This window comes from Hippocampus comes, unplaced genomic scaffold (genome assembly GCF_001891065.2).
Source record: "Hippocampus comes isolate QL1 unplaced genomic scaffold, H_comes_QL1_v1.1 scaffold68, whole genome shotgun sequence".
Classification (NCBI taxonomy): Eukaryota; Metazoa; Chordata; class Actinopteri; order Syngnathiformes; family Syngnathidae; genus Hippocampus; species Hippocampus comes.
Window position 1 is genome coordinate 5,324,677 of NW_017805625.1, and position 23,270 is coordinate 5,347,946.

Genomic DNA, 23,270 nt, shown 5'->3' on the forward strand with positions numbered 1-23,270 from the left:
ATGTTGTCGTGAAAGCCGCATCAAGTCTCTGTTTACTTGAATGGAGCCGTCACAGAGTTCCAAGTTACTGTTTCAAAGTAGTTGTTGGTCACAAAAACTGAATGCGATGGTGTGCATTTATTCCATTTTTCTCCAAAAACAAAAAAAACCCCAAACCAAACCAAACACCCCAAGAATGCCTTTATAAACACGCTATTTGGTTGACTTCCTCAACTTCTTGTACATAATAGTAAATCGCTCATCTGACTAAAGGTGATTTCTCCAAAAGATTCATAATAATGTAATAATGGACATTATTAAAACCAATCTTGAATCTCCACCTTGTAGATCTTAGATGTATTTTATGAAATAATTATAATTAATTTATATTAATTAGAATGGATTAATTAAAAACAATCATTGTTTTATTATAACCCACCTTACATACAGTATGCATTAACATGCCTATTTATTTGATTAAAGTATGAGTGAATTAATTATTAATAAATTATTTTAGAAATTAAATTACAAATTAAATTATAAAATGTGAAACTGACCTTTTTCATGCAATCAATTTGACATTTAAACATTTTTATGTATTTAATTAAATAATTGGTAAATTATCATAATTATATTCATTATATATGAAAAAGTTATAATAAAAATATTTTATTTTAAAAAGCTTTCTGAGATATTCCTTTGATATTCATTTTGTATTTTATTTATCAATCGGTATTATCTTGAAATTAATGATGAATCGTTTTTGGAATGGGGATAAATGATATTAAATAATGGGTTAAAATATGTAATTCTTTTTTTAAATGTTAAATTAATTATAATTAAATAAATAATGTCATTAAGTGTAATCGTTTTTTATGATAAATACGTTATTGTTAAATTGAATATTGTGACATTTAAATCTACGTATACTGTTTCTTTTATCTTGTATTGAATAATTGATAATTGAATTTAAAATGCTTACTATTATTGTTATTTTTATTTTTATTATGATCATTAAACTTTTACGATTCGGTCGCTGAAACCTGGAAGTGTCGGTCTTAAGACGCGAGGACATGTGCGCTAGCTGCAAAACAAAAACAAGTGTACGTGCGCGTGCGCTGATTTACGTGAGTAGGCGTGCTGTGCAGGGTGCGCGCGCGCTCTTCATTCATTGCTGGCCGAACCAGCCACTCGGCTATCTGGTGTGGACGTCCCCTCGTCTCCTCTGACTCTCGGACTCTCCATCTCCACGCGCAGAAGTAGAACGCTAAACCCGGACCATGAGGGGCTCCTGCCGCCCGAGAAACACGCGGGACAGGGCAGGTAAGACGGAGCTTTTTTTTTGAAGCCGTTCGAAGAGTTTTTATTTTAGTATTATTGTTGAAAGTGTTGCTTTAGGAGCGGCAGCTGTGCTACTTTGGCTAGCAGCGGACTGAAGTAAACAAGCGAGTGTCACGTAGGCTCGCTTCCGGATGTCGAGGAGATGACAGCTGCGGAAAACACCCACTTACACTAAATCAATGTTAATCGTGTTGCCCTTTGCTTAAGACGCACTTTTTTTATTTATTTTTACTTTGTGGTGAAATGTCGCCCATTTGTACGTTTCCAACCGAGTTGCAAGCTGTTTTTTTGTGGAGACGCTGTCTCGAAGCTTTTAAATGTTACTGCACATGTTTTTGGTTGTCGTTTTAAAGCATCGCGGAGAAATCAAGTCGACCTATGATGGGACAGCCGCTCAGATTTGCATTCATCAGACACTAAAATGCAGAGGGGTAAAGTGTGCTGTTCTTTTAAATCGCAACTTGCATATAAGATGGGTCAGAACAGTTCCGAGGCTGGTGTCAAAAGAAGATATCTCAAACCCAAACTGCATTTTCGAACCCCCTCTCACTGTGGGCAAAGAGATCCCGTGGCCTTTGCTTCATTCAGTGCTCAGAATAGGCGAAGAGTTGTGGCAGCACATCTCGTGGCCGCTTCACCCCGAGGATCTGACAGTTCCTGGCTGAAAGGAGACTAACCTCCTGAGTCACCCGACCCATCTCTGTCTCTATTTTAACCCCCCCCCCCCCCACCCCATAAACTCAAGGGGATCGTCATTGAGTACTCGTTTTGAAGTTGACATCAAGATGGCCGTGGCAACGTTTGCTGTGAAAGATCCCCAGAAGAATCCTTCCAAAAGTGCATGCAGGTGAAGCATAGGAAAGTGCATTAGGATTGGATGACTTTGAAGAGGGAAAACTTGGATTTGAACGATAACTTTTGTGACATGAGTCTCAAAACTTTGCTGACATATCTTGTGTGTTTTGGTTGCAGTAAATATGCTGTTGTACTGGTTGCAGGAAAAAAGGCAGCTAATTTTACATTACTGTATACTCACTACTACTGTATACCTCAGTGAGCTGGAGTCTATCCGAGCTGTGGAGTGGAATGATTAGTTTCAATAGTTTGGTATTTTTTTGTGGTAGTTAAGTTTTTATTTCATTGTGACTTTTTCATTTTTATTAATTTGGTGGTTTTTCTTTTTTTTTTTTTTTTTTTTTAGCAGGTTAGTTAGTTTTCATTCATTATTATTTATTTTATTTTTAAATGCTCCGTTTGAATTTATTTTTCATGAGTTTTAGTATTAGCTTTATTTTGTAGATATGTGCAGTATTTTTGTAGTGCAAGAGAAACTGAAATTGTCACATGTAGTTTCACCCAGTTTACTTTTTTTGCCCCTGAAGCATTTTTTTCCTTTGTGATTTTATTTATTTTGTTATTTTCGTTAAAGAGAACGAAAATAACCGGTTTTGAGCTTGCCACGTGTTGTGTGGACAATGCGGCCTGAATGATTTTGAAAAGTAATCTAATTGCGATTCCCCTCCCACTCAATATTGCAATTGCGATTTAATATGCGATCATTTTTTTTCAAGGTCTTCTCCCCTTGTACCACTTAAAAGAAACGTGTATTATTGCAGACTGTTTTTATTACTGTTGCATGGTATTCCAGTGTGATAAATTTTGTTATTTGAGAGTAGAGTACTTAACACACTACTCTGACTGGGGGTTACAATGAAGGTTACGGGTCATGGATTAGGTTTAGTGTTTCAGTTTAAGGTTAGAAGTCAGCGTTAATGTTTCGGACAGGTTAGGAATTGGGTTTCAAGTGAGGATTCCCAGTTGGCATGTCAAGTTGTCCACGGGGGTCAAGAGGTCATGAGTTGGAATCTGGGCTTCGGCCTTCCTGTGTGGAGTTTGCATGTTCTTCTCAGGCTCGTGACTTATCAGGGTTTTCTTTTCGGTTCTCTGGCTTGCTTGCACACTCCAGCCATGCACGTTAGCTTCGTTCAGTAACAATTTTGATGAGGCTTCCCCAAAGGTTTCATTTGTTTTTCGACTTGCCCGGTGCAATGCAGATGAATTGCTCTCAGAGGCAGTTTATGGCCCCAGAGGCCTCCTCCTTTTTATCTTTATTGTCAGCTGATGAGTGTTTCAAAAAGTGTTTGTTACAAGTAGATTGATTCTGCTGTGCTCTTTGGACTATGGCCTCGTTTAGCTCCTCGTGCCAGTGCATGTAGAAGTCGAAAAGAAAAACATGTCTTGTTCCTCATTGTTTCATTGTTGAAGCTGCGTGTGTTAAATTAAGCAGCGAGTGTGAACAGTGGTGTGCACCAGCCTTTGTACCATGTCCCATATAATCCACTGACTCGGTTATAATACAAACAGGCTGTTACTCTATTATGTAATTCATATTGCCTAGAGGGAGCGCTGGAAAGTCACTGCTGCACTCTGTGGTCATGTGAGTATGCAAGGAGGGATCCGAGCTTTGTGTTCAATCCTCCTAAAGGCGCCATGACGTTGATTCCAAGTATGTGTTGGACAGATGTACTGTCAAGCTGACAACATGCAAGCTGGCACCCTGGCACTGCGCTCTGTTCACCGTAATCTACTCCGAATGGCTTCCTGCCCGTGCTAACATGATCGCACGAGGTGGCAGTAACGGCGTCCAGCCAGTTGTGTCACATACGTGCTGCAGAGGGAGGGCAATCTTCAGGAAGGTAATATTACACCCGGGTGTGTGCGCGTCAAGCGTCTTTCACACAACTCGTCTTTCCCATCTTTATTCTCAAATATGCCGTTGTTGTGTGTACAGTATTTGTGAGTTTGTGTCCTTTATGGCTTCTATGAATAATGGCAATAATTCATCGCTCCCGCTCACTCCCTCCCTCCCTGGCGGAGTCTGAGCAGAATCTGGGGGAAAGTTCACCCTTGCGCTGAATCTCATTATAGGCTTGAGGCCGAGCTGGGGCTGCGTCTGCGCACGCGCGCACTGTGTTGTCATCGGGGGAGTTTTTACATCTGGAGACTTGAGCCCGTTGTCATATTGGGCACATGTGACAGCGTTTAATGCCATGCTGGTGATTCCTCCGCATCTTGTTGATGTAGTCATGAGACATAAACCGAGCCCGTCGTTGGCTTTGCCTCGTGGTCAAGAAGCTGATCTGGATTCCGTTCTGTTCACACCACACCCCCTTCCCCCATTCCATTCTCATCGCTGCTATTATGTGATGATATTTTTGTCCCTGCGGTGAGTCGTCCTGCTTCCTGCATCGCCATTTTGTAACAGGAAAGAACCAAACAGGCCAGATCGAAATGTTTGTGTGTGCTAGAGGGCTCGAGTGCCTATAGCAGCAGGAGATTTTAGAAGTAATATCATACCCAATTTGCGTGATTAAGACTGAAAACACACTGCGTACATACTTTTGTTCATGCATTGCAGAGATAAAGCACAAATATTAGCAATGAAGCTTTGTATGTCAGTGAGCTAAAATGTACATTTTGGTCATATACGCAGCCGAGCACACTGAGCTTATCTATGCATGCTTTGGGTGCATTGTCTATGTGAATAAATCAACTCGGAAGTCTTCACTCACCTTTTCCTTGAAGGTGATTGTTACAATGGAGTAGCCGCAGGAAGGTTTCACATTCTGACAATATGATAACTGTGAGCATAAGTATTGCGGTTTCACAGTTTCGTGGGATTGCAATCATAACTCTAAAGTGTATTATTTTGGAATGTTTGGGTAAATATTGCCCCCCCCCCCACTGAGAAAATAATACGTTGAATTTTTCGAAATAAAATCAAAATATAGGACAAGAGTCAAAGAGCTTATTCTGAAAAAAATTGTTGTTACTAAACTGCTTTTCTCCACTCTGGAGTAATGTCAGAGAGGAAACGACCTGATGTGAGCCACGCTAGTTAGCTAGTTAACACGCCCACTTGACTTTACCTCAGCACACACACACACACACACACACACACACACACACACACAAAAAGCCGGTTCCCCCCCCCCCCCCCCCCAACGTTTTCAACAAAATCACCGATTCAATATTGTGGCAAAATAAAAACAACATACTATTCACCTGCTGTAAATCTTGTGGTGCTCTATTCACTTTTAATTTAGCCTCTTGTTTTTATATAGATGGATGCGTTACCTATCGAGTTATAATGAATAAGTGTCGGTCCATGGCAATTCAATTTGGGCCATTTAATTTTGTGCACATTGCCTTACTGACAAATGCATGTGAAAATGGTCAAACAGCGCCACTTGATGGCGTTTTCTGTCACTACATGTACGTGTGACATGAAATTACTCAAAATTGTATTGTGTATGCATTTCATACGTCAGTCAGTAATAATTTGCGTCAGTAATACCTAATTTGGGGGAATAATGTACAATTTACTAATTGTGCATTATAGTCACCAAGTCTCAAAAGGATTTTAACAGTAACAAAAAAGTATTTTAATGTGCAATATCCTTTTAGTGTGTGACTCATTCCTGAAGTTAATGAGTAATCTTGAGTAAAAATGTGAAAGTTGTTTTTGTTTTTAATCTGAGGTTTGTTTTTAATCTGAGGGCTGCCAGCCGCCAGGCACGCGCTGGTTGTTGTTGTGCTCCGCTGAGTTCATTGGCTGCCAGACTTCCGGTCTGTTCCCTGATTGGCCAAGATCGCTGCCTGCACTCGCTGTCCATGTGCTCTTCACGCGAAGGCTGTTTTTCAATGAAATGTCTGGTTTTTTTTCTTGTTGCGTCTCTCGCTCGCAACCTGTTGCTTTACGGTAACAACCGTCGTCCACTCAAAACTGTTCGAGTACATTCAGAATTTTCTACCCTCGAGTTAATAGTTCGTTAAAGCGTCACCCCGCAGATGTTTGTTTGACACCCCACATATGTTTGTTTGACACATTTAAGGGAGGGAAACCGTTTTTTTTTCTGCCTCTCGATTGTCGTTGCGCGCACTCTTCCACTCATTACGGTAGCGACAACCTGCTGTTCCTCAGCTGATATGAGAAATCCTCCCTCGGTGCGCTCAGAACCGAGCCCGAGCTTTTCGTTAGTTACTTCAAGTCAGCAGCAACAGCAACAGCATCGTCGTAGATGATGTTAGATAACGAGGAGTATCTGGTAGACGCATGCCAGCGGGAGCTCACTCAGAACCCGCTGAGGAAGATCTGGTTGCCGGGCAAGAGCGGCCACATTGCACAGAGACGCGGTAAGAAGATGCCAAAGGAGGACCGTTTCCCCAAGTAGTCTACAGTTGTATGCGGTTTAGATCAATGTTTCCACTTGCCCTTTGACACTATTTTCGCCGCAAACAGTCACGTGGTTCGGCCTCAAGCAACGGGACTTCATTGAATTTATCCACAACGTCAGTGGTTGTTTTCAAACGCAGTGTGCCGACTCGTCTCCCCCCTCTGGATGGCTCTGTTGCAGGACCCCCTTTTGTTTTTTGCTGAGTCAAGCCTCTGCGTGTTGTGCTGCCGTTTCAGCCCGCAGCTTTCACACCGCACTGCTGCATCAGTCATTGGACCGAGTCCACTCTAAACTCTCAGTGGTCTTTTCCTCGTCGAACCTCGGCGGAAACACGAGCGATTGAATTAGGCTAACGATTTGCAATTCGCCTCTCACTGTCCTGCAGTTATTATCAGGATGGTGAACTCGACGCTTAATGACTGAAAACGGTATACCAATACACGGAGTTTACAAGAGGCTGAAATAAAACTATGTACCGAGGGGAAAATGTGACAAAATAGTGCACGACATAGCGTAAAAAACGGGGAGACAGTCTAAAACGTTTAACGTAAGTGTAAAAAAAAATCTTTACCTCGCATAATGTTTGAAAACTGCTATCAATCGTCACCAAAATTAAGGTGTATTTATGCCCACGCTGACCTCTGAAAATATTCGAAAAATCGTCTCAGTAGCTTAAATTTTATCGACAGTAAGTGTTTGACATAAAGCTATAGTGAGCACCAATGCAGAGAATGATGTTAATATCCATAAAATCCAAAATATTGCGCCAATCGTTCTAATATTTGCAGTGGTAGAAGTTTCCAGACGTAGGGATGCCCATATAAATTGTGGTAATGATTGACTAGTTTTATGACATCAAGTGATATTAAGCTTTCTCTTTTGAAAGGAAATTTTATTCTTTTAGATGTAAAAGTGGGCATGAGTAGAGATGTGCACATACATTTTGGTGACGCTTGGTCGTCATTTTCCAACGGTAAGTAATATGAAGCTTTTTTTTCACATTAGTGAGTGCCTTTGGGGAGGAAAAGGCCCAACGTCCATAAAAACCCAAATATTTTCCAATGTCCAAATGGAGCATGAGTACAAATGTGCACATTAACATTGGCGAGATGATCACAATTTTCAGACACGAAGCAACGCTACGCTTTTTAACATTTAAAACGTTTTAGAGTGTCCCCAAAAAGGCAAAAAACAAGCCTCTGTGGTCAACTTTAATTGCCAATGAATGAAAATGTGCAACAAAAAAAAAATTCTCGTGCACAAATGATGTCGGTGCAGACTCTTCACATGCTTGTTGATAGCTGTTAGTAACCGATCAGAGTGAGCGAAACGTTATTGCCTTCTCTCTTTTGTGGTCATCCACGTCACGTCTTCCTAATTCTCATACCATGTGGAGCCTCTTGACTCCCAGTATTACTTTCGCACACGTTGAGCCGAATTGCAAATGTTTGTGTCTTTTGATAGTTTGTATGACCAACTGCCCCACCCTCATCGTGACGGTGGGCCTGCCAGCCCGTGGGAAGACCTACATCTCCAAGAAGCTAACACGCTACTTAAATTGGATCGGAGTGCCCACCAAAGGTACCCGCCGCTTCATTCCACTCACCGGAGAGTAAACCGCAGCATCTGTCATCATGAATATTGTTGTTATTGTTTTTTAATGTGTAACAGAGTTCAATGTGGGCCAGTACCGGAGGGAGTGTGTGAAGATCTACAAATCCTTTGAGTTTTTTAGTCCGGATAATGAAGAGGGCTTAAAAATCAGACGGTGAGTCAGTTCATGATTCATGTATCCTTTCTCTCATCCTTTTATGATTTGAATATCTCTCTTTTCTTCATTTATTACACGTGACCAGTGCCGAATTTGGACCCAAAACAAACCAAAAATCTAAAAAAAAAAATTAAAAAAAAAAATACAATGTAGTTGCACCGTGGCTATATCCACACACATGGTGTTATTTAAACTATGTTTAATATCTACAGCAGGGGTCTCAAACTCCGGTCCTGGAAGGCCGCTGTCCTGCATGTTTTCCATGTCTCCCTGTCTCAACACACCTGATTCAAATGAACAGGTTCAATGTCAGGCTTCCGCAGAGCTTGCTGATGATCTGATCATGAAGCGTTTTTAGCCGAAAAAAAAAACGAACATGTATAGTAAGGCATTTTTAATGAAGAGGGCTTAAAAATCAGACGGTGAGTCAGTTCATGATTCATGTATCCTTTCTCTCATCCTTTTATGATTTGAATATCTCTCTTTTCTTCATTTATTACACGTGACCAGTGCCGAATTTGGACCCAAAACAAACCAAAAATCTAAAAAAAAAAATTAAAAAAAAAAAAACAATGTAGTTGCACCGTGGCTATATCCACACACATGGTGTTATTTAAACTATGTTTAATATCTACAGCAGGGGTCTCAAACTCCGGTCCTGGAAGGCCGCTGTCCTGCATGTTTTCCATGTCTCCCTGTCTCAACACACCTGATTCAAATGAACAGGTTCAATGTCAGGCTTCCGCAGAGCTTGCTGATGATCTGATCATGAAGCGTTTTTAGCCGAAAAAAAAAACGAACATGTATAGTAAGGCATTTTTAACAAAAAAAAAAAAAAAACCGACCATGTATAGTTAGGCGTTTTTAGCCGAAAAAAACCAACCATGTATAGTAAGGCATTTTTCGCCAAAAAAAATGACCATGTACAGTAAGGCGTTTTTAGCCGAAAAAAACGACCATGTACAGTAGGGCGTTTTCAGCCCAAAAAAACGACCATGTATAGTAGGGCGTTTTTAGCCCCAAAAAACGATAGTAGGGCGTTTTCAGCCCAAAAAAACGACCATGGATCATGTACAGTAGGGCGTTTTCAGCCCAAAAAAACGACCATGTATAGTAGGGCGTTTTCAGCCCAAAAAAACGACCATGTATAGTAGGGCGTTTTTAGCCGAAAAAAATGACCATGTATAGGAAGGCATTTTTAGCCGAAAAAAATTATGTATAGGAAGGCATTTTTAGCCGAAAAAAATGACCATGTATAGGAAGGCATTTTTAGCCGAAAAAAATGACCATGTATAGTAGGGCGTTTTTAGTCCAAGAAAACGGCCATGTATAGTAAGGCATTTTTCGCCAAAAAAAATTAACATGTATAGTAAGGCGTTTTTAGCCGAAAAAAACGACCATGTATAGTAAGGCATTTTTAGCCGAAAAAAATGACCATGTATAGTAGGGCGTTTTTAGCCCCAAAAAACGACGATGTATAGGAAGGCATTTTTAACAAAAAAAAAACCTGACCATGTATAGTTAGGCGATTTTAGCCGAAAAAAATGACCATGTATAGTAGGGCGTTTTCAGCCCAAAAAAAAGACCATGTATAGTAGGGCGTTTTTAGCCGAAAAAAATGACCTTGTATAGGAAGGCATTTTTAGCCGAAAAAAGTGACCATGTATCTTAAGGCGTTTTTAGCCCCAAAAAACGACCATGTATAGTAAGGCGTTTTTAACAAAAAAAAACCGACCATGTATAGTTAGGCATTTTTAGCCGAAAAAAATGACCTTGTATAGGAAGGCATTTTTAGCCGAAAAAAGTGACCATGTATCTTAAGGCGTTTTTAGCCCAAAAAAACGACCATGTATAGTAGGGCGTTTTTAGCCGAAAAAAGTGACCATGTGTAGTCGGGCGTTTTTAGTTGAAAAAAACGACCATGTATAGTAAGGCGTTTTTGGATGAAAAAAAGGACCATGTATAGTAAGGCATTTTTAGACGAAAAAAACGACCATGTATAGCAAGGCGTTTTTGGATGAAAAAAAGGACCATGTATAGTAAGGCATTTTTAGACGAAAAAAACGACCATGTATAGTAAGGCGTTTTTAGCCGAAAAAAATGACCATGTGTAGTCGGGCGTTTTTAGTTGAAAAAAACGACCATGTATAGTAAGGCGTTTTTAGACGAAAAAAAGGACCATGTATCATAAGGTGTTTTTAGCCGAAAAAAAGTTTTTAACACAAAAAGTAGTTTCAAACCAAATGTGAGAAATGCCCTTGCGGCATGTGCTTTGCATGCCAGAGCAACAGGTGGCGCTAGGTCTAAAACCGTTTGTGGCTTTTTGCCAGCTATAAGCCATAGAGCTGACCATAAAAATCGCAGCACGTCAAATATTTGACTCGGCGTGTCACGAATCTTGATATTTCTTTTCCACTTTTTGACGTGAACTTAGTGGAGCTACTAAATATTTTCCATAATGTTGTAATTGCCACATCTGTGAAGTGTGTCGACATGTATTTGTTCCTGCAGCCACTGTGCAATGGCAGCTCTCAATGACGTCCGGCAGTACCTCAGTGTTGAGGGAGGGCAAGTGGCCGTGAGTTTTTTTCCTTCATTCTAAAATGACAAAGAATCTCTCTCGCGGATGCCCGCTCATGTATATACTCCTCGGCTACGGTTTCAGGTATTCGACGCCACCAATACGACAAGAGAACGACGAGGGGCCATTGTCAAGTTTGCCGAGCAAAACGGTTTCAAGGTAAGCGCGGCAGAGCACGCCGCCGCGGTGTGCCGGAGCCCACCGACGGACTGACCACTGGCGCTGTTGTCGTGCGCGCAGGTGTTCTTTGTGGAATCTGTGTGTGAAGACCCAGACGTCATCGCGCAGAACATCGTGGTGAGTTGTCGCGGTGACGTCTCTGTTGACATTCAAACCAACCCGTCATGTTCGGAATGTGTGTGCGTGCGTGCGTGTGTTTGCCGCGGCGTTAGCAAGTGAAGCTCGGCAGCCCCGACTACATCCACTGTGACACTCAAGAAGCCATCGAAGACTTTATGAAAAGGATCAAGTGTTACGAGTCGTCCTATCAGCCTCTGGACGAGGTTTTGGACAGGTGAGTTGACACAACATGAGGTACATGTGGATAATCGAAACAGCTGGTGTGCATAAGGAACAAGGTTATTTTAGTGAGCAAAAATTCAAACTAAAATTGAAAAAAGATTTTTATTCACGGAGTCAAGTAAAAACTGAAAATACTTTTCGCATTTATTTCGGTATTGTTGTGCCGTGGTCCTTTAGGGACATGCCCTACATCAAGATCATGGACGTGGGCCGCCGTTATCTCGTGAATCGCGTGCAGGACCACATCCAGAGCCGGATCGTGTACTACCTGATGAATATCCACATCACGCCGCGCTCCATTTACCTGAGTCGGCACGGCGAGAGCGACCTCAACATCAAGGGACGCATCGGAGGCGACTCGGCCTTGTCGGCGCGGGGGAAAGAGGTGCTCCACCTTCTGCATAGTCGCGTGTCTTCTTCCCCTGGACTGAGTGGTTTTTACAATTTGGTGTTTGGCGTTTTTTTTTTTTTTTTTTTTTTATAAGTACGGCACATGTCTGAGGAAGTACATCCAGGAGCAGAACATCAAGGATCTGAAAGTGTGGACCAGCCAGATGAAGAGAACCATCCAGACGGCCGAGTGTCTGGGAGTGCCGTACGAACAGTGGAAATCGCTCAACGAGATCGATGCCGTGAGTGGGATATTGTGCGCTCACCCAAATATATTCGAGGTGTTTTAACTCGTTGCCTCTCGTCTCGTCTCGTCTCGCAGGGCGTGTGCGAGGAAATGATGTACGAAGAGATCCAAGAGCATTACCCTTTGGAGTTCGCGCTGAGAGACCAAGACAAATATCGTTATCGCTATCCTAAAGGAGAGGTCAGCAAGTGCACCTGTTTTAAAAAAAAAAAAAATCACAAAATCAGTACTGAAGGCCGTATTCTTTCTCTCAGTCGTATGAAGACCTGGTGCAGCGTCTGGAGCCCGTCATCATGGAGCTGGAGAGGCAGGAGAACGTTCTGGTCATTTGTCACCAGGCCGTCATGCGCTGCCTTCTCGCCTACTTTCTCGACAAGACCGCAGGTAGCGCACATTCAAATTCAAATTCACAGGAGGCAACTTTAGGTGCGCAAGCTGCTGGAAAGGCGCACCGCAACAATCTGCCTTGACCAACATAATAATGCTCACACTATTATTATATTTTAGGTAGCTTATTTTGTTCAATGTTAAAGTTTTTAAGTCCCCCGCAGTCTTACTTTTGCCGCCATTTGAAACACAGTTGAACGCAATCGCTAAAACGTCGCCGATATAACGACCGATCCAAAAATGATGTTGTGTTTGTGTTTTTTTTTTTTCCCACAGTTGAGTTGCCTTATCTGAAGTGCCCCTTGCACACGGTGTTGAAACTCACCCCACTGGCTTACGGTCAGTTTTCTTCTCCGTCATCGTTTACAAACGCGAGCATCGGAAATGGGACGTTAGCGACGAGCGTTTTTTGTTTTCACAGGATGCAAAGTGGAGTCGATCTATTTAGGCGTGGATGCCGTGAACACACACCGAGAGCGACCGGAGGTACGTAAGCGGACCAACGCGGAGTGACTCCGCCCCCTCCACCTCACGGCCATTATTTTACCCAGACTCATCCCAGCCAGGAGGATGCTTCGCTGTCCGCACGCGCACCTCCGTCCTTTCCAGTCGCGCCTTGATAAATGCTTTTAGTGATCTACCTCCAGTCTGCCTTACATTTAAACTTGTACAATCATGAAGCCAACACACAACATGTAACCTCTTCAATGCATATGAGCTTTAATTGTGTTCAATTTGTTCTCATTGTGAACCTGAAAATGTTTCTCCACGATGATCAGTGTTAATGTCCATTCATGTTTCTTGTCTCGACAAGATGCACCGTAATAAATGAATCCTTTTCTACCTGTTTTATGTCCCCGTTGATGTCCAAAACTGTGGCTCTTCCAGAATGTGAGCGTGCAGCGTAGCACAGAAGCCGCTCTGAAAACCGTGCCGGCGCACTTCTGACGCCCTCGCTCGCGCTTCCTGCGTGACCGCTCAGCTGCCTCGCGAGGACGCTCGCCGTCGACGACTTGGGAGACGAATCGACACGGGCGTCACGTTTTTGTACTCCCAGCTTTCCCGAACGGACAGCTTTGTGGTGTTTTCGTCACGCTGTAGTATCACAACACGTCCTCCCGCACTGTCAAAAGCGTTCACGTAATGTGTTGCTGTTTTATAAAGCCGTGTGTGTGCGAACAAGAACTCTGCAGTTACTCTTTGCTCATCAGTGGTTTGAAGACCACAAGAAAATCTCCTTCCATGTCTTTGTGGTTGCTCACCATATTTCTCCAAATAGTGGACATGAGGTTGTTTGATTCAAACTTATGTCAACTGCGCGCCCCCCCCTGAAAAAAAAAGACAATTGCTGAAAAATATAGCAAAGATGCACATGTCATTGTCAGAGAACAGCAATACAGTACAAATGTACTAAAAGGTTTCATACAAGTGATCACTTAGGCAGTGATTCTTTTGTGTACCACTAGAGGGAGTGTGCGCACCACTCGTGTGTCGTGGGAATCACTACATTGGAGGGTCTGGAACTTTTGGAAGAAAAAAAACTTATGTCAGTCATAAGCTGTGTAAATCATCCTATACATGTTGAATATGCTCACAGGAGTAGTAGTGATGGTATCACCGGTGCTTTTTCAAGAGCCTTTTGAACATGTCGGGTCTTTGTGAAGTGTTTTTGATGTGTTCATGAATGTCAGTGATGCACCTGGAAACAAAAATCACCTTTGGGGTAGCATTCAGTGGCTTTTTTTGGGGTGTTTTATTAAAAATTTTTATGGGCCGACTACAATGGACATAAAAAAAAGAACTGCGGTGTGTTCATGAAGGCTGGGCGTTTGATGAGAAATTTCTTTTGGGGGAGCCAAGTGCACTCGATTTTGTTTCAAATCATCGTTCATACATCAGTTCCACACAATTGCTATCACGAGTGTCCATCCCCAATGTGCATCCTCCAAATAATTGTTTGCATTCAGTCACATCTGTCAAATGATTATTATAGTAATCTATGTACGTTTTACGTGTTTTAATCGATTCTATATTGGTTTATGTACACAACTGTTGTGAAAAGTGTACTTTGCCTTGCTGCTCCTTTTCAGTTGTACAAATGTCAATAAAGTTTCTCTGCTTGGTTGCCACTGTCTTTCTCGCCTTCCATTTTTGTTCACGAGTCATAGGTGAGCTGGAAGGGATACCAGCTGAGGTGACGCACAGATTGGGCACCACCCTAATGGACAATTTTTAGAGTCTTCAGCTATGAGAAAGCTCAAACTGAGATTTGAACCCTGACCCTCAGAAGAGTGAGGCATGTGCTGTTCCCTTTCCCCTTGAACTCACAAACAACATTTCTAATCTTCCCTACCGGCGAGTATATTTATTATTTTGGATGATTTCAATCTACAATAGGTTGGACTCTGTAATAAAACAGCATGCACCAATTGATTGCCTCGTGGTCATAACAAAAAGCATAGCACAATAAAATATATATTAAAAAACAAACACTTTCAATCATCAGGGGGAAAACAAAGCCAGTCTGTGCTCGTCTACATGGATTGGAAATGTACGAAGCACAGTACGTACATTTGTACATTATTTATATTTGTCATCTCTTAGCTGATGCCTTTCTTCTCTCGGGCCACACTGGTGGGAATGTTTTCTTTTTGTCTCAGAACTGCAAAACAAACAAAAAAAGTCAGAATTGTTGTTTGTTTGTCCTAACCCCCCCCGCCATCATTTTTAGTTCATAAAGCCCCAAAGCTTTGAAATCTCACATTTTTGAGGAACTCCTCAGCGACGATGCGAGCTCTGGCGTTGACGGACAGTTTCATCTCGCTGATCTCCTTGTCGATCTCCTCCATGAAGTGAATGACGAAGTCCACCAGCTTGTGCTTATACATCTGCTCCGTGTGGAAGTTGGTGATCAGGAAGCTGATGTCGTAACCCTGAACACAAAAGTCTTGAGTCATGTATAACTGGCGTACCAAACCATTTTGACATCATTTCTTTGTATAATACCGCCAAGATACATTTTCCATGAAAAATCGGGGAAAACACAGAAACAAAAACAAAAAGCTTAAATATTTGAAACTATTTTCGCTTGAGCTGCTCTCTGCTCACCTCCACCGGTTTCCTCCTGAGGATGAAGAAGTTCTCCGCCCTCATCATCATGAAGCGCATGAATTTGTGACACAGGATCTTCTCAATCTCGTCGGCCTGGTGGAATCCGCAATCGTGTCATCGCGCGGGACGAGAGACGGTTGGGAACGGCGACAACGGCGCCGGCCGAACTGACCTGCTTGACGGCGATGCTGACTCTGACCGAGTTGATGGAGCCCTCGATGAGGACTTTCTCCTTGTCGTTGCGGCTGATGACGACGGGCTGAAGGAGAAGTTCTTTGCTACTCCTGAACGTGGACACGAGACGGACAGTTATTCGCAGCCCTTCTCCAGAAAGAAGCAAGTGCCAAACGCACTCACCGTACTTCCACCTCGGGCTTGTTGTGTCTCTCCACCACCTGGGAGGAGAAGTTCTCCAGGCACAAGGCGGCCTGCAGGGTGGCTCGAACCGCGTTCAAGTAGGGCCGCAAGGTGGCCGTCTGACGAGCATTAAAAGCATTACACTGAATGAAATGTAGCGATGGGACCAAATCTGTGTGATTTTTCAAGACCCACAAAATATTATGTACTGATTATTTTTAGAATGGATCTACCACAGCATTGCTGGCCTGTGAAAAACTCAGTAGATGTAAATTTATTTAGTTATTGATTTATTTTATTTTATTGGATGACCGAAACATGATACGATTACATATTCTTTCAGGAATACATTCTCTGCCTCTCCCTCATTATTCATGAACACCAATACTTTGAAGTTGGTTATGGGTATTTTTTTCTGGTGGCACTTGACATAAAAAGCTTGAGAACCACTTGATTAAAAGTTTATTACTACTAATGACATCAATGCTACTTTCGTTAGCCCATCTATGGCGTTTCATATTTACCTAGTCCATCTATCTTTTGTATTTCACTTTCTTTTTTCCTGCACATATATTGATTGCTATCTTATTTTCCTATTAGGACATACAAAATAGTATTAGTATGTATCAGTACAAAATGTGCTTCGAATTGCTAAATATGTTTTCATGAACAGAAGTCAGTGCGCTGTATGGAAGTTGCCCAACTGAAAGCTGGCTGCTTCAGCAGCTGTTAGCTTTAGCTTGCTAGCATTCGAATTTACGGCCACGGTCGCATTCCTTTGTTGCTATACCAAAAGGCGTCGCTTCCTAAGCATAATAGTCGACTCTGTTTGGATTAAATACTCAATAAACACACATATTCCACGTTAGAGTCGACTAGTTACAATTAGCCTGTTAGCTAACCAGTTGCCTAGCATGTTTGAATGAAAGCAGAAGCTACATTTTGTCCCGCGTGTTGAAGCTAAAGAAGCATCTGTCGAAGGCACACGACACATTTAAAGTACGGTGAGAAGCAAAAAGTAATCGAGGAGCAAACGTGTTGTGTGTAGCTCACCATTTTGATGTGTCAGGAAAAGCAGCTACAAGGCGGAAGTAGCCGCTCTTTGATCAAGCTATTTCCGCGAAGGCACCGGAAGTCGACGAGGCGAGGCGAGGCGAGGCGAGGAGCAGGAAATCGACTGAGGGATGTGGCAACTCACATTTCGACAAACGACGAACTACTTTCATAGTTGCGGAAGAATACTTCGTCACGCCGTACAAGAAGTCGGTCGACTGGTTAGCACGTCTGCCTCACAGTACAGGGGTGCAACGTTCGATTCCGGCTACGGCCTGCCTGTGTGGAGTTGGCATTTACACCCACGTCCCACGGGTTTTCCCCGGGTACTCCGGTTTCCTCCCACATTTCAAAAACATGCACGGCAGGATAATGGAACACTCTAAATTCCCCCTAGTTGTGATTGTGAGTGCGATCGGCTAGCATTGCATGTACATATTTACTGTAATTATGAATTTACTCTTGTGTTTTGAGTAGCTTAGACCACGTTGTAAACCGAGGGATGCCCCGGTCATTCAGCACTTTGTGCACTTCAGAGCTTCCTCAAATCCTGTCACCGTCATCAGTTGTTTTAAAGCAGACAACTTGTCTTGCTGCTTGGCTAATGAGGGTGACTATGTAAGTAGGATTTAACAATAACGATGCAATGAAATACTGTACTATTTACGAGGGTCCCTGGCTCTCTATACATCAAGTACAGTACATCTATATTTTGTATACAGCTTTGGAAAAAAACCCAGACTTTCTTTTGGTACAGTACGTCAACCATTTTTCATTTTCTGTAACTAAATGTTCTAAAAATATTACAGACCCTCCACCGAGTGGCGTATATATACACATACATACAATATACACACATTAATATACATACACTGTATTGTATTGAATACAACCTTCAAGTTGTGGAGAAATCCTTAAACCAGGTGAGAATCTGTGAAGCCAGACGAAGAGTCGATATATTCAAGAGTTTTATTTGATGTTCAAATTCCCATTGACAACATTATTGGCATTGCAGTGATTTTGTTTCTACAAGAAGGAATAATATCATGGCAGAAAGATGGATATTTTGTTGTCACGTAGGTTTCCATCCATCAGCCATTTGACTTGTCTACACACCGTAACACACAATCCATTAAAAATATTTAGTAATTGGCCGACCTGAGCTACAAGCAGATAAGTGAGAAGAGCAAAAGTGTGGGTGACGCATATTTAGGCATTTGGTAGCACTGAAAGATGAACACAAAGAGCGGTGAAAGGAGCGGTCCAATCAATGTCTTACTTGCAGAAGTGAGAAGCAGTTAAAAGTCGAGACTGATGGAGGCCATACAATCAACGTGTTCAACGGGGGAATTTTAACAAGGAAAAGTGAAAAGAAATATATCTATATATTACCCTCACAGGAAAGGCATGTATTTATTTAGTGGCAGATGTTGCCCAAAATCAGTCATCCCTCTACATTTAGAACATATAAAGGCAAGAAAGAAAGTGCAAAAGAAAAAAAACGAAAAAAAAAAAAACCTATTTCAGATTGGCTTGAGATGTAATATCCACCAATTCAAATATATATGTAATTTATATATATACAGGTAGATAAGTAGACATATAGTTCAAGACGATTACTTTTGACAGGCAATGGAAAGAGAACAGAAAAAAGCTAAAAGGCTTCTTGGGATGCTGAGCTTAGCCAACATCACACATTACTTAGCATCAACCGGTCCAGTTTACGTTCCCAATTGGTTTCAACATGGTGCCGTCATCCCGTTCAACAAGTTGATGGCTCACCGCGGAGTGCTGGGGATGGGGAGGGGGCGATGGGACTGGATGGGGTTTTTTGTTTGTTTGGGGGGGGGGGGGGGGGGGGGGGGGGGGGGCTGTTCTCCTCCTGTGTGCTCTTCGGACACCAAGTTTATCAGAATATGTTTGATTTCACGTGAGAGAGGGGAGGCGGTACATCCGTGAGTGGCTTCTTATTGCGTGAGGAGGATGAAATGAAGGAGGAAGACTTGCAGGGAACGGGTGTTCCCTGGGAGCGAGGTGCAGGTGTGACTCATCCGCCGAAAGCCAAGAGGAGATGTTCCGGGTCGTCCCTCAGCAGCAGCCACCGCCGCCGGGCGACTTCGGTCTGTCGTTCCGGTCCAATTTTATGGGCTCGGGGAAGTCGTTATACGGCTCCACCTCGCTCTCCTAACAGAGAGAAACGAGATAAGTCATCAGTCGTGGAAGTCACGCCCATTTTTAACTGAAAATGACATCACAGTGCGGAAGAGTTCAGCCTGCCATTGTCACATGACCAGACCCAGAAGAAGCGTGATTGTCCGTTACCCGATGAGAGTAGAATACCGTATTCAGAATAGTGGAGACACATCAAACACAAAATGTTGGACTTTACTTCTGCTTTAAGGGGCGTGGCCTAGTGAGCGACACCAGTTGGGTTGGTTGTTTTGTGTTCCGTATGAGTGTCTGTACTCCTTGGGAAGATTTTTAATTAGTTGGACTGTCAGCACTGTTCAATAAATGTTGTTTTTCTTTTTCCCCACATCTTGAGCACCCTGAAACTCGCTTGCAAATCAAATTTTGGCCAGCAACACAAGGCCCTTTTCCCCACCCCTAGCGACAACAAAAAACAAGCGACGGCTTATAACTGAAATAATAATAAAAAATTCTGGTGCCTGTACTTGATTTGATGATTTAATGAGATGACTTCCTTTACTTGTAAACAGATGACCAATACTTTCGACATCTTTGTGAAAATAGGTTCATTATTTGGGATGCACTGTCACAGTAAATTTGTGTAAAAACACTTAACAGCACAGTGCTTGTCCAAGAAATATAGTCCGACACTAACACACCAATACCACACAACCAGCATGACATACGCTACCTTGCAGCCAAGAAGTTAGAATAGGACTCATGCCAGCCATTTAAGTTCAACATGGATGACAACTTTGTCAGCTGCCGGCAAATTATACCCCGTAAAACGGATGACGAAATTTCAAGGCCCATCGCTGGCTCTGCTCATGCATGAAGCTGCTACAGCACGACACGTCGATGAAAAAAAAAGTATGTGATCTGCTGTCACACAAAAATAAAAAGCCCATTCGGCAGTGCTAGAAATAATACGTCGTGTAGCAAGGTCTCGCTGCCGCCACCCACCTGTTTGAGGGCGTTGCGTGCAATAGTCTGGAAAGCCTGCTCTACGTTGATGGCTTCTTTGGCGCTGGTCTCAAAGTAGGGAATGTTGTTCTTACTCTGGCACCAAGCCTGAGCCCTTTTGGTGGTTACCTGCGAGTCGACGAGAACAAGACAGACATTCAAGCGAGGGTAATAATTACGGAGAAAAGAAAGGGGCAAAAGCAGCTCACAGCGCGGCAAAACCTGGTCCACTGTTAATCCTTAAGCCCCTTTCACACTGTGGTCACACATCCTTCCATTTTCTAAACCTTTTATCCCGTCGAGGGCTGCCGATCCTAGTCGACATGACCATACACCCCCGGATGGGTCGGCAGTTCGTCACAATCACTCAGGGCACATCACACCGCCTTTGCGTGGGAACTGAAGCAGTCAGAATCCGCTGAAATCAGGGGTGTGAACTACTACACAGCTGAACTGGCCGTTTTGCCAGTTAGGACAGCGTGTTTACAGCCTCGTGGTGGCTCCCAAGTCCAATATTTACTCTGAAGCTTGATTTCAAGGATGTCAACTCATCAAGTGATGTTTCAACAGCAAACCTTAACAGCGGGAAGCGTTTTACATTCAGCAGGTCTTCAAGGGCCAAGTGTCTCTTTGTAAATGCCGGCGCACTTGCTCTGCTTTCTCATATTTGGGTGTGATGCAGCATTCGGGTTACAAAAGGGAGTGGAACGGTTCCACCCCAAATGTGGGCCGATTTCCATAGTAAGTTAAGATGGTTGATTTTGTAAATGATAAGCACACATGGAAACATTTTGTTTTGCTGCAACAAATATGCATCCAAAACAATATTTTTAAAAAATCTAGTTTATTCCCATTGATTAAAACATAAAACATTCCCAAATTTTGCACATTTGAACCTGTACTAAATTTTTGACCAACAATGAGGGAGTCGCCATCATCCTTTATGCCCGCCTACCTGTCTGTTCTCCAAGTCGATCTTATTGCCAAGCACCACAAATGGGAAGTTCTCGGGGTCTCGAGGGCTGGCCTGGATCAGGAACTCATCTCTCCAGCTGTCCAGAGTTTTGAAGGTGTTGGGTGCAGTCACGTCAAACACCAACACGCAGCAGTCTGCTCCGCGGTAGAATGCCACGCCCAACGACTGGAACCTCTCCTGGCCTGCCGTGTCCCAGATCTGAAGAGCCAAATGGTCACCGACAATTCAATAAAGCGTTACTTCTACTGCTCACCGCGGGGATGAGATGACAAGGTTGACAGGAATGAAACGTGGAGCTGTGACAAACCTGCATGGTAACGAGCCGGTCATCCACCATCACCTCCTTGGTCAGAAAGTCGGCGCCTATTGTAGCTTTGTACTGGTTACTGAACTTTTTGTTCACATACTGGTTCATGAGTGACGTCTTTCCAACGCTGGTGGGACACAACAGACAAGCGCGATAGCACACGCTGCTCAATTGGGGTCGAATCAAAATGTGCCGCGCTGACAGACTTCGTCCTCAAAAACTCCCAATGATGTCATTAAAGCTAAAGGTGCTTCAACAAAGCTATCAAAACAACATGACATTCCGATTTTTGTGCCATTCACATACATGTAATTTGTCGATACTTTGCCGATACGAGCTTTAACATCGCTGCAGGTAAGGGTGTGTCTTATCAACTGGGGTGGGCGAAATGGACACAATATCTGATTTCTGTCACATTTATGTTGCCCTATGTTTCATTTTATTTTTTTTGGGGGGGGGGGGGGGGGGGCAAAGCTCAGGGGGGGGGGGGTTTCCCCCCCCCCCCCCCCCAATCCTAAAGTTGCTGGTTCAATCCCTGGCCATTACGACGTCCGTGTCAAAGTGTCCTTGAGCAGGATTCTGAACCCCCAGTTGCTCCTGATGCTGCGTCATCAGTCGATGAATGAGTGTAACGCGCTTTGAGGACCCGAGGTAGAAAAACGCTGTTTAAGTGACAGCCCATTTACCATTTGCAAATAGCAACGCAAATAGCAACGCTCACCACAGCACTGCTTGTAAAAATTAAGATGCATTACTTATAGATAGGAAGACCTACTAAATGACCGTATTGAACGGAGACACATTTAACTCATTCAGTACCAGCCAATTTAAGAACGTCTTTGGGAATGAATGAGTTAACGTATCTGCCAAATTGCGAATGATTTGTGCCAACGTTAGAAGTGCTAGAATCAGCCGCTTTGACCGGAACTACCAGAGGTCATCATTAAACGCATCCATAAAAGGATGGGATGTGACAACTGAAACAATAAAATAAAAAAAGTACCACTAACCCAGAATCTCCAAGGATGATGACTTTCAAGAGAACTTTCTTCCTGGAGGTCATTCTTCAAAGAGCTATATCAAACAAAGGAAAAGAAGGTTTGCCATGATCTCATGAATCATGTTAACAGAAAAGATGTTTAAATGTGAGAGAGAGAGAGAGAGAGAGAGAGAGAGAGAGAGAGAGAGAGAGAGAGAGAGAGAGAGAGAGAGAGCTGGACCAATCAGCTGTGAAAAGCAGTCATGTGCTTGTAAGTCGTGGGACAAATCACGAGGAACACATCACTCCTCTTCTCCACAAGTCACACTTGACTACAACTACATGTCATAATTCTGTCTACCGATTGAAACTACAACAATGCAAAAAGATTTGTGGGAGGAGTATTTGGGCATCCATGCATGCATGCTGCCAAACCACCGGTAAAACTAACAGAAATCATCTCAGTAGTCCTGCAATACTTGTGTAAGAAATGGCAGTTGCGCATTAGGCAAGCTGCACTTTACTTCTTTTTTTTTTCTTTTTTAAATACCTACAGAACAGAGTAAAATTGAGTCTGATAAACACTGAAATGAAATAGCTTTCATCTCTCATTGAGATTGCAGCATTCACCTCACATTCCTCGCCGGCAGTTAATCTTTAGTCCCAACACAAGAATATTTACTTTGCCGGAAAAGCAATCAGTTCAAATCTCTGTTTTTTGTCAGATGGCGTTTGTGGTCCCTCGTGTGGACCCGTTGTGGACTGTTCGTAGCGTTTTGGCCGTGACATTTGTCAAAGGAGAAAAATTCTATGCGCCTTCTCGGCAGCTTGCGTGTGCCAGGGCTGATTTTGATTGGGGGTGCGGGGGGGGGGGGGGAA

General features: G+C 42.9%; 3 protein-coding genes across 9 annotated transcripts in view; 1 reads left to right on the forward strand and 2 right to left on the reverse strand.

The window, feature by feature from the left end:
- Positions 1-1,142: 1,142 nt before the first annotated feature.
- Positions 1,143-14,306, forward strand: pfkfb4b (6-phosphofructo-2-kinase/fructose-2,6-biphosphatase 4b). 7 transcript variants are annotated; one of them, XM_019880499.1, is made up of 15 exons: positions 1,143-1,302; positions 1,674-1,751; positions 8,022-8,138; positions 8,229-8,325; positions 10,840-10,906; positions 10,994-11,068; positions 11,150-11,206; positions 11,302-11,423; positions 11,609-11,816; positions 11,917-12,063; positions 12,144-12,248; positions 12,323-12,452; positions 12,732-12,794; positions 12,877-12,941; positions 13,007-13,303. In XM_019880499.1, exons 2-15 carry the CDS (start codon positions 1,742-1,744, stop codon positions 13,073-13,075), a joined length of 1,332 nt encoding a protein of 443 aa, XP_019736058.1. In that variant the 5' UTR covers positions 1,143-1,302; positions 1,674-1,741; the 3' UTR covers positions 13,076-13,303. The 7 variants fall into 7 exon arrangements, with proteins under 7 accessions (XP_019736058.1, XP_019736056.1, XP_019736057.1 ...); XM_019880497.1 differs by lacking the exon at positions 1,674-1,751 and having other exon boundaries at positions 1,144-1,302; XM_019880498.1 differs by lacking the exons at positions 1,674-1,751; positions 13,007-13,303 and adding an exon at positions 13,344-13,782 and having other exon boundaries at positions 1,145-1,302.
- On the reverse strand, positions 14,219-17,118 carry arpc4 (actin related protein 2/3 complex, subunit 4). The gene is made up of 6 exons (XM_019880510.1): positions 16,977-17,118; positions 15,924-16,042; positions 15,739-15,850; positions 15,564-15,659; positions 15,218-15,388; positions 14,219-15,117 (listed from the first exon to the last, which is right to left on the reverse strand). The coding sequence occupies exons 1-6, from the start codon at positions 16,977-16,979 to the stop codon at positions 15,112-15,114; spliced, it is 507 nt and encodes a 168-aa protein (XP_019736069.1). The 5' UTR covers positions 16,980-17,118; the 3' UTR covers positions 14,219-15,111.
- Positions 17,119-18,842: 1,724 nt separating this feature from the next.
- Positions 18,843-23,270, reverse strand: part of LOC109522188 (ras-related protein rab7-like) — a 6,924-nt gene continuing 2,496 nt past the window's right edge. The window contains exons 2-6 of the mRNA XM_019880509.1: positions 22,423-22,486; positions 21,413-21,539; positions 21,085-21,303; positions 20,130-20,258; positions 18,843-19,160 (exon numbers count right to left, since the gene is read on the reverse strand). Coding sequence (XP_019736068.1) covers positions 19,065-19,160; positions 20,130-20,258; positions 21,085-21,303; positions 21,413-21,539; positions 22,423-22,475 — 624 coding nt within the window. The 5' untranslated portion in view covers positions 22,476-22,486 and the 3' untranslated portion in view covers positions 18,843-19,064. The remainder of the gene's footprint in view (positions 19,161-20,129; positions 20,259-21,084; positions 21,304-21,412; positions 21,540-22,422; positions 22,487-23,270) is intronic.